The 14256-nt window shown below is 41.3% G+C and overlaps 1 protein-coding gene across 1 annotated transcript in view; it reads right to left on the bottom strand.

Annotated features, from left to right (window-relative positions):
• Positions 1-243: 243 nt before the first annotated feature.
• Positions 244-14256, bottom strand: part of BZW2 (basic leucine zipper and W2 domains 2) — a 234318-nt gene continuing 220305 nt past the window's right edge. Inside the window, exons 10-12 of the mRNA XM_077490692.1 lie at positions 8967-9105; positions 2777-2899; positions 244-646 (exon numbers count right to left, since the gene is read on the bottom strand). Of these exons, the coding sequence (XP_077346818.1) occupies positions 618-646; positions 2777-2899; positions 8967-9105 (291 nt within the window). The 3' untranslated portion in view covers positions 244-617. The remainder of the gene's footprint in view (positions 647-2776; positions 2900-8966; positions 9106-14256) is intronic.

Below are 14256 nucleotides of genomic sequence, written 5' to 3' on the forward strand. Positions count from 1 at the left end.
ACGGGACTCGGGGCTCTGTTCTGAGAGCGCACCGCATGGGGAAGATAAGCAAATATGCGGCCCAGTTGAAAAAAAGCCCAGTCCATTGGGGAAGCATATATTTTTATATGCTAAGTGTCAAGGGCTTATTACATTTGTAAAAAGATGCATTTTATGTAAAATAAAAAAACTAAAATCTTAGAAAAATAAAATGGTCCCCATGCCATTCAAATTTCCCTTTAAAAATACATTTCAGGACAAGTGTAAGATAAAAAGCATTTATTCCAAAAGGAAAAAAAAAACATTATTTCATGTATCACATCCACAAGCGTCTATAGAGCTACAATCACAATCTAAACTTCTGTACATAGGACAGTTTGTAAATACTAATAAATAGGAGTCCATAGAGGAGCCTGCGTCTTGTCTTGATTGGTCGGTTCCTGACGAAATGGCTTTGCCGTAAATCAGAGACAGACTGGAGGTAGAATTCCGCCTGTAGAATCTAATGGCCGGAGCGTTCTTCCTACACACAAAAGGAGCTGCTAGCAGATGACGGTTCTGATAGATTCTATGTAGAAAAAGCCGTGAGTCCCCCGGAATGGCATTTCCAGAGGAAACGTCCGCTACAAACCCGGCTCTCAGTTCTCTTCCCCTTCAGATTCCGATTCTGCAATGGAAACAATGCATCAGTATTCCTACTTTCTGTAATTAAAAGGAGACCCGGTCAACAACTTAACAAATGCAAAAAAATCAATCAGTCCATTCGCACCAGATGCGCTGTAAACCTCTATAAAGTATGAACAATGCATACCACTCTGTATTGTGTACTTGTCTCAGTCCAGACTACCAAGTGTCATTTCTGTCTGCTGCCTCCTTCCTCAATTAACTGCATGAGTCACTTCTGACAAGTTTCCTTGACACCAAGAGTAAAATAGGTGACAGGGGCGGGAGCTCTAGCACACAGCCTGCGACTGACAGCCTCAGTTCTGCTCCTGGGTGCTCTCACTGAGCTCTGCAGATTGTAACTTCAGCTCCACACCTGCTGCTTTCTGAAAGCTCAGACAAGCTTTAAAGATTCTGGACTTTTAATTACTGTAGAGAAGAGAGGACTGCAGATAAACAGGTACAACTTATATAGGAGGATTTGTTTAATCTCCGTGTATCATCTGAGGCCAGTCACTTCACTGGGTATTAGATGTGTACAGAACGAAAAAATTTGTTTGGTTTTATTTACATAAATTAATTTAGTTAAATTAATTTAGTTAAATTAAACAAATTTAACTAAATGAATTTATGTAAATGAATTTATGTAAATAAATTGATGTAAATAAATTCATTTAGTTAAATTAGTTTACTTCATTTTCGGAATTTGTTTCATTTATTCGAATCGATTCAAATTTTTTGAACCCCTTTAAAATCTAATTTATTCTATTTGAATTTTGGAAGATGGTTATATTCTTTCTATTCCATTCTATTGTTTTTTTCGATTCTATTCAAAATTTGAATTTATTCTATCCGGAATTCAAATTTCGATTCAAATAATAAAAAAAATAAATATATATTATATATTTTTATATTCTTTCTATTCTATTGTGTATGCTATTCTATTCTTTTCAAATGTATTCTATTTTAAATTCGAATTTTGGAAGATGCTTATATTCCATTCTATTGTTTTCTTCTGTTCTATTCTTTTCTATTCAAATGTATTCTATTTGAAAATGACATTTCGGAAGATGGTTATTTTTTTTTCCATTCTAGTCAATACTATTGTTTTATTTTGGGAAATGCCTATATTCTTTTAATTTTATATTCTATTCAAATTAGAATTTATTCTGTTTGAAACTGGAATTTCAGAAGATGGTTACCGTATATACTCGAGTATAAGCCGAGATTTTCAGCCTCTTTTTTGACGCTGAAAGTGCCCCCCTCGGCTTATACTCGAGTCACCGCCGTCTGTCTACCCGATCAGCGTGTCGAGCAGACAGACGGCGGCCATTCCACTATTCAAAAGCCACGCCTCCCTGTCTGTGATAGGCGGAACACTCAATTTCCCAGCAGTCAGTGGTCCGCCTATCACGGACATCCGCTCATCCTCATACTACGGACGAGGATGAGAGGATGTCCGTGATAGGCGGAACACAGACTGCTGGGAAATTGAGTGTTCCGCCTATCACAGACGGAGGCGCGGCTTTTGAACAGTGGAATGGCCGCCGTCTGTCACAGACGAAAAGATGTGCGGCGATCCTGGCATGGCCGCCGTATGTGCAGAAGGACGCAGGCTCGGGACGCAGGCTCGGGACACAGGTAGCCTGGACACACAGGGCTGGACACACAGGGCTGGACACACAGGGCTGGACACACAGGGACGGACACACAGGGACGGACAGGAATGTCTCACCCTCGGCTTATACACGAGTCAATACGTTTTCCCATTTTTTTTGTGGTAAATTAGGGGCCTCGGCTTATATTCGGGTTGGCCTATACTCGAGTATATACGGTATATTCTATTTTATTTGAATCCAAAACTATTCAAATCTGATTGGAAAAAGTCTGAAATTTTGATTTAGTTATTTCAGATTCGTTTTAATTCGATGCTACTGCAATTCGGAAATTCAGATAAATCCCTATTTCCGAACAACGAAAAATGTGTCCGTCTTTCAATTCGGAACGAAACGAATGTACACATACAATACACAATACAATACACATGTCTATTGGGCATATGTAAGGAGTTACAACCACTTTAAATGGGCAGAACCTTCTAGAACATTCCTCTTTCTGGGAAAACATTCATTACCTTCCTCTGCGTTTTGCAGCCACTCCACAAACTTCTTCATCTGGTCAAGAAAGATACTTTTCCCCTTGGCCAGGTGCGCTTCCTTGTACCACTTCAATATGGCTTCTTCCCCCAGAACATCGGCTGAAAGACAGGACAAGGTTCAGCGTTATGGTGCAGCTTCATATGTTTAAAGTACATGCTGGGGATGATTTACTAAAGGCAAATAGACTGTGTAATCTGCAAGTGCAGTTGCTCCAGGGCTTAATAAATGAGCTAAAGCTTCACATAGGCAAAGACTACCCAATCACGTGCAAGGAAACAAAAAAAAAAAAAACACAGCATTTTTGCTTGTACATGATTGGATGATGGAAGTCAGCAGAGCTTCTGCTCATTTACTAAGCTCTGGAGCAACTGCACTTGCAAAGTTCTCAGTCTAACCTTGGATTACGAGCATTATCCGTTCCAGGAAAATGCTTGTAATCCAAAAGCACTCGCATATCAAAGCGAGTTTCCCCCATAGAAGTCAATGGAAATGAAGATAATTCATTCTGCATTGATTTCGAATACATGCAATACCGCATGTGGCCAGAGGTGGGGGGGGGGGGGCATGCCGGAGAGCCTCGGAAATACTCAGGGACAGCTCGGCTGAACTCAGAAACACTCGGGTGATTCCGAGTATTTCCGAACGGCTCCGAACCATTCCGAGTGTCCCCGATGCCCCCGCATCTCTGGCCAAATGTGGCACTGCACACCCCATTGGCTTGAATTCTGCTCATTTTGCAAGACAACACTCGCAAACCAAGTCAGAATTAAAATAAAAAAAGTTGCATGTCTTTCAAAACGCTCGTTAACCGCGCTACTCGTAAACCAAGGTTCCACTGTATTTGCCTTTAGTAAACCAACCCTACTGAACCCCTAATGCAAAAAAATAAATACAATTAAAGGAAATGTCTTTAGATCTATTCAATCCCCTCTTGATAGGTAAAAAGCATTCAAATACTGCAGGATAAAGATTTGGTTATTATATTCTTACCGTAGCCAAGTCCATTTCAACTGTTTGCAGTGTTCCTGCATGTGAGTGGGCGGGCAGGTTAGCATACATTTATGTATTGCTGGACTACAAGGCTCTCTGACAATGTTATCTTGCATACCAGCAATAAATAAGATTTGACAATCTGTGTGCGACTTTTATAGCTCAACCCATTCACTGTAAGACCACTTTATTTTTCACACACATGCGGATTTGCACATTTTTCGTGTTAAAGCAGTATCAAGCCCAAAACCAAAAATATATTGTATTGCAGCTTACCAATCATTAGATGTGATTCAGTTTCTTTTTTTTTTTAAGGCTTTTTTTTCCCAGAATGTATTCTGCAAAATTTTTTGGTGAAAATAACCCAAATCAGTGTATTGTTATATTATTTATTCTATAGGAAAGTTATATGGTCCAGTATTTCTTATCTAAACAATAGAAAAAGCGGCGCTGAATATAAATCCACACCAGTGAATTCAAAAATATTAAAGATAATAGACCCAATCCAGTGAACATGAATTACTAAATGTTACTACACTGTGCAAGCCCTGCCCCGAGCATACAGAAAAAAGAATAAATTAATTAATAGTTTGTATCGAAATTAATTAACACAAATTATTATATAGTACATATCACCAGAAGAATAGTGATAACAAATATATACGATCTGTTGAAAAAAATATCCTGTGACTAAATATTATTCAACACTAAAAATAAATAAACAAGTAACGAGAATCAAATGAATTGTTTCAAGTTCTATCAAACAATGTCCACTTCCCAAGAACATTGTTACCAACACCACTGTGAAAAGCTCCTGAGAATATAATGTATCCCAGTAAAATCATAGTCCATACGTTGAATCTTCAGATCATAATCCAAATAATGGAATAGTGAAAAAAACGTTTAACCAGTGTCTCTTGAATAAACAGCAGATTACATCTACACTCCTCCACCACACCGCTCTAGATGTGACTCCTCTCCCCTTATGTGATTACACTCACCCGCTGTATATGCCTCACACTTTCGTGTTTGGCTGGATGTGCTTTTTCCCTTTACAGGGTTTAAATGGGGTATCCAGGTTTCCACTCCAGAATGCAGGGCTAGTACCATGGCTGTTCTCATAGACACCACGGATGTTTCCATAGGTGTCACGGCTGTTCCCATAGATATACTCTCATGCAACAAAGAAAAGATTTGCTTCCATAGCGTGATACAGTATAAAACTTTTTAATCACACATAAAAATCTCTCACATTGCACTCACATCAAAGGATGAATAAACACGCCAAATGTAAAAATTCACAGCACTCTTGAGTAACCCATACTGAAGCATAGGTGGTCACGGCGGACCCAGGGTATGCGGGAATAGTGGATAGTCTCTCACCGCTCCTTAACTGTACCGCCGCTTTACAGGAATCAATGTAAGATGTTCAGCATCCTATATGTATCTCTCTCATTCGCCTAGTAGCCTAATGAGAGAGATACATATAGGATGCTGAACATCTTACATTGATTCCTGTAAAGCGGCGGTACAGTTAAGGAGCGGTGAGAGACTATCCACTATTCCCGCATACCCTGGGTCCGCCGTGACCACCTATGCTTCAGTATGGGTTACTCAAGAGTGCTGTGAATTTTTACATTTGGCGTGTTTATTCATCCTTTGATGTGAGTGCAATGTGAGAGATTTTTATGTGTGATTAAAAAGTTTTATACTGTATCACGCTATGGAAGCAAATCTTTTCTTTGTTGCATGAGAGTATATCTATGGGAACAGCCGTGACACCTATGGAAACATCCGTGGTGTCTATGAGAACAGCCATGGTACTAGCCCTGCATTCTGGAGTGGAAACCTGGATACCCCATTTAAACCCTGTAAAGGGAAAAAGCACATCCAGCCAAACACGAAAGTGTGAGGCATATACAGCGGGTGAGTGTAATCACATAAGGGGAGAGGAGTCACATCTAGAGCGGTGTGGTGGAGGAGTGTAGATGTAATCTGCTGTTTATTCAAGAGACACTGGTTAAACGTTTTTTTCACTATTCCATTATTTGGATTATGATCTGAAGATTCAACGTATGGACTATGATTTTACTAGGATACATTATATTCTCAGGAGCTTTTCACAGTGGTGTTGGTAACAATGTTCTTGGGAAGTGGACATTGTTTGATAGAACTTGAAACAATTCATTTGATTCTCGTTACTTGTTTATTTATTTTTAGTGTTGAATAATATTTAGTCACAGGATATTTTTTTCAACAGATCGTATATATTTGTTATCACTATTCTTCTGGTGATATGTACTATATAATAATTTGTGTTAATTAATTTCGATACAAACTATTAATTAATTTTTTCTTTTTTCTGTATGCTCGGGGCAGGGCTTGCACAGTGTAGTAACATTTAGTAATTCATGTTCACTGGATTGGGTCTATTATCTTTAATATTTTTGAATTCACTGGTGTGGATTTATATTCAGCGCCGCTTTTTCTATTGTTTAGATAAGAAATACTGTACACATTTTGTTTTTTTAAAGTGGCGGCTTAGTGTATAGGGTTTTGTTTAGCGCAGTGGTGATACACAATAGATGGAGGGAAAGAGTAAGTGTGTCCTTGTTTTACAAGTTATATGGTCCACAAACTATGATATACTTCTGACAATCTCATTTCTTGAGGCCTGAAAACACCAGGACAATACAGATATCCCCCTTTTTGGAAAGTAGACAGTCCAAGGTATTTAGTATCAAAGTGGTAGCACCGTCAATTTACGCAGCGCTTTACATATACATTCACATCAGTCCCTACCCTCAAGGAGCTTACAATCTATGGTCCCTAACTCACATTCATATACTAGGGGCAATTTAGACAGAAGCCGATTAACCTACAAGCATTGTCTTTGGAGTGTGGGGGGAAATCGGAGTACGCGGAGGAAACCCACGCAGGGTACATGGAAACTCTGGGCAGGTAGCGTCGTGGTTGGGATACGAACCAGCAACTCTTAACTGCTAGGCGAAAGTGCTACTCACTACACCACTGTGCTGCCCAAATAACACTAATAACTCTGAGGAAACCTGTGAAAAAATCCTGTGAGAATAAAGCGGAGCTACGCGCTGGCGTCATCACGCCCCCCGTGACCCCGGAAGTGCGGGTGTTTAGTTTATTGCCGGTGTCTTGTAAAATAGTGTCCCCCATCAGATGCTGTCCCCTGCGTACTGCGCATGCGCAGTACACAGGAACACAGATTCCGAAAATTGCCGAGGACGAACGGCGCCTGCGCCGTGAGTCCAGGTTCTATCCCCACTATCCAAGTGGACATAGAGTTAGAATAAAAAAGAGCCGAGCGGAGCGAGGCCGAGCCCGAAGCGTGGCGAGCGAAGCTCGCCCGCGAGGGGCCCTCTAAAATTCTTAACCCTATGTCCGCTTGCATAGTGGGGCTACCTCCTCCACTCACGGCGCAGGCGCCGTTCAACTTTGGAGTTTTTCCGAAGCTTCGGCTGCTCCGTACTGCGCATGCGCAGTACGGAGCGGACAGCATTTGATGGGCGGACTGTATTAGGCAGAACACCGGCAAGTGTTTTTTATATGTTTGTACATCCAACCAGAGATTTTATACAATAAATCTGCTTTTTTGAGCCTGTGTTCATCTATATGCTCCGTGCTTACTTGGGAGATTGCGCGTTCGGGGGGGGGGGGCGTACGGTCGCTATATATCGAGGAGGACGCCACAAGTCTATCTACCCTACACACCTTACAGCCAGGACCCATCCCAGACCACGCAGAGGGCTATGCTATATCTGCAGGCGTGTGTGACCTCACTACATCAGGAGGTCCACTCCTTCCGGTAAGAGTCTCCATTCCTTCGGGTGATTGCCACACGGAGAGCTCCATCTCTTTCTTTTGGTGGTGGTGGAAGCTCTGAGAATCTTTTCCATCATTCTGGATCTCTACCGTCACTTAGAACTTGTTTTATTTGCCATTTTCAGAGACTTTATTTTATGAATAACTCTTCATGTCATATGTACTATACTGCTATTCTTACACTTCAGTGATTTATAGTGTGTTAAGATTTCAGTTTTATATTTTGTTCACTAGTTTTGATTAATGTGACTATTTTCGTTTATTAACGAGGTATTTAGCAGGAGGCATGGCAAGTTTTTTGAAGTTGCAAGTTTTTGGAAAATGAATAAAAAAATTTTTTTTTAACATCTTGTCACCAGTGCAATTCAGTGTCATCATATGACTGGCGTGGCGGTGATCAGGGACACTGGTGACAGTATGGAAAAAAAAATGACCAGAGCAATACAGCGTTACCTTAGTAACACTGTAATGCTCTAGGAAAGTAATCAGGATTTTTTTTTTTTTTTTTTACACATGATAGTTTACACCAGTACATTTCATAGTATTTACTGAATGAAACGGGTTCGTGTGATTGACCACAGCTAATCACATTTTACAGATGGGCTGCGATTGGCCCTGTCTGTACCATGTGATTACATTGACCAATCACTGCTAGCAACACAATTGCACACAATGGATGGCATGAAAGGAAGCCATCCATTGTTTACAATTGTCATGCGATCTGCTTTGGTTGGTCACAGCCATCACATGGTACCAGCAGCAGGCCGCTACACACAACAGCCATTGGCTGTGTCTGGCGGACATAACCGGTGACAGATCGCACTGGGATCATTGGACTTCCCACCCGGGCATCATTTTGTTATAGGCCGGGTGTGAAGTGGTTAATTAATAAAAAGCATTCCCTGATTGGACAAAGTGCAGGGGCATTCACCACCTCCACCTCTAATCAGAGAACAAATGGCACCTGTGCCAAGCGAGTGACTCTGAATGGCACCTGTGCCAGAGGACCTGGAATTTAGTGTAGATAATTGGAGTAGGGGGACCTATAGAGAGATTTCCAGCTTCCTCTGGGACTCCACAGGTATGGCACATACATACTGACATTGATTCAAGCTGAACCAATGTAACTATGCAAAACTATACATACCTGGAATGCAGCTTTGAGGAATACAGAGCTGCATTTGTTTGTGTCTTCTATATCTGCCCGGAGTCCTGCTTTCAATTTCTGTAATCAGCGGTTTCTCCACCTCAGAGAAATATTAGTGGAGACGATATCAGTTCAATACAATACAATACAATACAAACACAGCAGTCTCCTACCTTTGTAAAAGAGAACAACAATCTTCTGAAAGGCTTTCATGAAGTGGATGTTGTCATAGCAGTATTCCTGGACCTTCTGAAGAAGCACAAGCTCCGACTGGCCTTGTGTACTGAAAACAGCCAGAAGGGGTGCGTATTGCTGCAAGACAAGAGGTTTTGTGAGCATCTATCCCATAATAAACCCAGGCTGCTGGTCTAATTCCTGGATTATACAAGCAAAACGAGTCTGCATACAAAATGAAGACCGTTCAGTTTGGTCTGACATCCCATAAAAAGGCATGAAAATAAAAAAGTACAAAAACAGTCTTCAGTCTCTGACCACCTCCTGCTACATGTCTTCACACTCAGACCATCGCCTGCTACATGCCCTTAGTCTCTGACCATCTCTTACTGCATGTCTTCACTCTCTGACCATCTCCTGCAGCTTGTCTTCCCTCTCTGACCATCGCCTGCTGCATGCCCTTAGTCTCTGACCATCCTCTACAGAATGCCCTTGATGTCTGACCATCTCTTACTGCATGTCTTCACTCTCTGACCATCTTCTGCTACATGCCCTTAGTCTCTGACCAACCTCTACAGCAGTGGTCATCAACCTTGTCCTCAGGGCCCACTAACAGGCCAGGTTTTATGTATTACCTTGGGGAGATGCAGACTAGAATGTATTTCAGTTCTTGCAAACCTGGCCTGTTAGTGGGCCCTGAGGACAGGGTTGATGACCACCACCCTTAGTCTCTGGCCATCTGTTGCTGCATGTCTTCACTCTCTAACCATCTCTTGCAGCATGCCCTTAGTCTCGGACCATCTCCCATTACATGTCTGCAGTCTCTGACAGCTTGCTGTTGCTTCACAATCACTGAATACTGCGTCATACTTTTGCTGATGTCAGGGAAGCACGTTAGGCCACCCAAAAGCAAGAAAGTTTACAACTAGTAGCAAAAGTTTTATTTCCCCCCCCCCCATTTTGGAAGCCATATGAATTAAAGTTGACCATGATATGCACCCCTACTAGCGTTATACAGTTTTACATAAGCCCCATAACCATGAAATATTTCTATGTTAATGCTATTGATAGACTGTGTGAAGAACATCATTTTAGACTTCGTGGAGTGTCTCCAATTACCTTTCTGATGGCCCATTTGTTGAAGTGCTGTGGCTTCAAAAGCCACTTCGGAATCTGAGCAGTTGTTAACCGCCTGGAAAAAGCATAATGACGAGGACAAGGGCCTCTTCCCCACAACCCTGGGCTGGTGGTTGTGGGGGTTTGGGGGCAGGGGAGCTTATCGAAATTTGGCAACCTTGCGAATTTGTACCCCATGCAAATTAGTAAAGGGTACAGACAAAAAAGTCCCAAGATGTAAACCCACCAGCAAATTAAACCATACAGCGTTTTAGATCCACAATGAATGACACTCACTGAAAGAAAGAAAATTGACCAATAGACACATCCAATCCTGTGGCTGACTGGCATCTTGGGCTTATTAGAAGTACACAAAGAGGCGTGGTCTCCAGGGTGATGTCATTGCCTAAATATGACCATATTTGGCCAGTGATGTCACGCTATCTTCCCCTCTTTGTTTTCATGGCTGGAGATTACCGGCCATTAAAATAAAGGGCCAGGGGGACACCTTTAGTTGTTAAGGATGTGGTAGGTGCCATCCCTAGCAACATCTGACAGGAAAGAAATCATCATGTATAGTAGCAGGATTTCTACCACTGAATGAGTAAAAAGTCTGGCGTTTGAAAAAAACAGCCCAAGTTTGTTTGGACGGAGTGTTATGCTCATCCCTGCACTGCCACTCTGAAGTCTGGTGTTTAAATACCCTTCCTGGGTAAAGAACATGCCCAGCATTGTTAATGGGAACTCTGGATATTCCAAGCAGGGATTCTGGAATTGTCATTGGATATTCCAAACAGGGATCCTGGAATTATCATTGGATGTTCCAAGCAGGGATTCTGGAATTATCATTGGATATTCCAAACAGGGATCCTGGAATTATCATTGGATATTCCAAGCAGGGATTCTGGAATTATCATTGGATATTCCAAGCAGGGATTCTGGAAAGACCCATGGATGTCCTGGCCGGATTTCTGGAATTATCTTTAGATATGCCAAGCAGTGATTCTGGAATTATCATTGGATATTCCAAACAGGGATTCTGGAATTATCATTGGATATTCCAAACAGGGATTCTGGAATCATTGGATATTCCTAGCAGGGATTCTGGAAAAAAACATGGATGTCCTGGCAGGATTTCTGGAATTATCATTGAATATTCCTAGCAGGATAGGCAAAAAAGACAGAGACACAACATATATATACACACATTGATTAAGAAGATAATGAGTTCCACTCCCTCCAATCAAGTGATGTCATAAATTAGAATAAATGAAAAACACCAATATGGGTGTGCGATTCCTGGGAAGTGCAACTCATATTATAACAATTTTCTTTTGATATACTGGATACAAAATGCATCGAAAAAGGGGAAAATATGATAGAATTGTGATTAAATATGATCTATGAACAAATGTATATTATAGATTATCAAAAATAATGATAATAATTTCTCTTTAACCGTAAAAAGAGGTCCACATCATATTTAAAATTCATACCCATAGGTATTCTAGTATCAAGACTAAAAATCCACCAGACTTCTCTTTCAAGAACCCTGCGGTGTAAATTACTGCCCTGGGGCAGGTTGTTAACATTTTCTAGTTCATAAAACACAAAAGTTGACAAATTAGCAGAATGTTGATGTATAAAGCATTTAGAGACATTAGATAACCCTTTATTGCATGTATATGATGCACCATGGTAGTGTTTGCTAATTCTTGTTCTCAGAGATCTTGTGGTACACCCTACATACTGTAGGTGGCAGGAAGTACATTCTATTGAATACACTAAATTCTTGGCCCTGCATTTAAATATAATCACGTATCACAAAGCTTTTACCAGTGGAGCAGGATTTTGCTCCATTCGTTTTTTTTTTAGCATGCCAGGCGACGAGCCAGCACTCTGGGAGATATTTTCTCTCCACGCCTGTATCAATCAACAAGCTCAAAGGAGGACATGGTTGAACACCACTGGATACTAACCCTGTGGAGTCAACACACGTTTTTGCAGCAAGCATGCTAAAAAAAACAACGTAATGGAGCAAAATCCTGCTCCACTGGAAAAAGCGTTGCAATGCGTGATTATACTTGTACTTCCTGCAACCTACAGTATGTAGGGTGTACTACAAGATCTCTGAGAACAAGAATTAGTGAACACTACCATGGTGCATCAGATACATGCGATAAAGGGTCATCTAATGCCTCTACACTTTAAACATCAACATTCTTCTAATGTGTCAACTTTTGTGTTTTATGGGCTAGAAAAGGTTAAAAATCTGCCCCAGGGTGGGGTGATTTACCCTGCAGGCTTCTTTAATGAGGAGTCTGATGGATTGTCAGTCTTGATACTAGAATACCTATGGGTATGAATTTTAAATATGACATGAACCTCTTTTTACGGTTAAAGAGAAATTATTATCATTATTTTTGATAATCTATAATATACATTTGTTCATAGATCATATTTAATCACAATTCTATCAAATTTTCCCCTTTTGAGATCCATTTATATCCAGTATATCAAAAGAAAATTGTTATGATACAAGTTGTATTTCCCAGGAATCACACACCCATATTGGTGTTTCTCATTTATTCCAATTTATGACATCACTTGATTGGAGGGAGTGGATCTCCATTATCTTCTTAACCAATGTGTGTATATATGTTGTGTCTGTCATTTTTAGCTATGCTGTGAACAAGGCTTGTGCCGAAACGCGTAAGTGTCATTTTAAACTTGTTGATGTTTCAATAAAGATGGCAGATGGAATTTCCAGTAGTGACAGCTCTTTAGTTTTGTCATTCAGGATACAGTTTTCAGATGCAAGAAGGTCATCCGGAAGCCTTGGAGCACCTGGAATTGGGCGTGCCGTTTCTCTAACATTTCATAGTGGGCTTCACGGATCAAAGCGGTATTCTTTTGTGCTTGATGTTCCTAGCAGGAATTACCATTGGATATGAGGGCAGGATTTTGGGAACCATCTGGATGGCTTGACAAAAAAATTTTCATGCTATGAAATGCGTAGCCACGTCATCCCTTTAAAACCAAACGCATATTAATTACACAAGTTCTGTGTCTGATTAAGGTGGTAATTAAAAACTCAGTGCCTTATCTGCATTCAATTTGTCACAGAACCTGTGTAATTCATATATGTTTGGTTTTAAAGGGATGAGGTAGCAAACCTATGCCACGCCCTGACACTGATGTTACTTCTGCCTGGCGAACCGCTGCGTTCCAGCGTGGTTCTAGATGTAGGATAGAGACCAGTCAGGCACCAGGACCTCTACATCACAATCGCCAGTGGAGAGACAGACATCATTCACAGATGGCAGCAGATTGTATATAAAGAGCCATTCTGTTTTACATACGTATATGTGAGTGGCTAATTATTTTTTAACCAATATGCCATTTTGCTACACTTAGAAGCCATTCTCCCTCCTTTGTGTGTCCCCATTGGATATCCTGGCAGGAATTCTGGGGCATACCATTGGATGTCCTGGCAGGGATTCTGGGACGTACCATTGGATGTCCTGGCAGGGATTCTGGGACGTACCATTGGATGTCCTGGCAGGGATTCTGGGACGTACCATTGGATGTCCTGGCAGGGATTCTGGGACATACAATAAGGGCTCTTTCACATAGTAAGGTCCATTTTCAGAGACTCTGCTTGCTCAGCCGGGATCGATCCATTGATCCCCGATGAGCCGGGGGATGACAAGTCTCTGCTCACTGTGCAGGGACGGACCTGTCAGAGACCCATGGTACTCTATGGGGGATCGGATGAAAACAGGTTTGCTTGTCCATTCTCATCCGATCGATTCTCCAGACGGATGGAAAAACAAGATCTTTGAAAACAGCTTACCTGTAAAATCCTTTTCTTTGAAGTACATCAGGGGACACAGAGCCATAGTAGTTACTATGTGGGTTATAGGCCACCTTCAGGTAATGGGCACTGGCATGCCCTGAATTAAAAAGTGCACTCCCTATATAATGCCTCCCACTGATGGGAATACCTCAGTTTTGTAGCAAAGCAATATAGGTGTATACCAAAGAAGGGAGGGACCTCTGTGTCCCCTGATGTACTTTAACGAAAAGGACTACATCAGGGGACACAGAGTCATAGTAGTTACTATGTGGGATGTTACATACCAATGGCAACTGAAGGGAGGGAGACACAAC

Source organism: Lithobates pipiens, unplaced genomic scaffold, assembly GCF_037356315.1.
Source record: "Lithobates pipiens isolate NorthernLeopardFrog02 unplaced genomic scaffold, aLitPip1_a1.2 Scaffold_19, whole genome shotgun sequence".
Taxonomy (NCBI): Eukaryota; Metazoa; Chordata; class Amphibia; order Anura; family Ranidae; genus Lithobates; species Lithobates pipiens.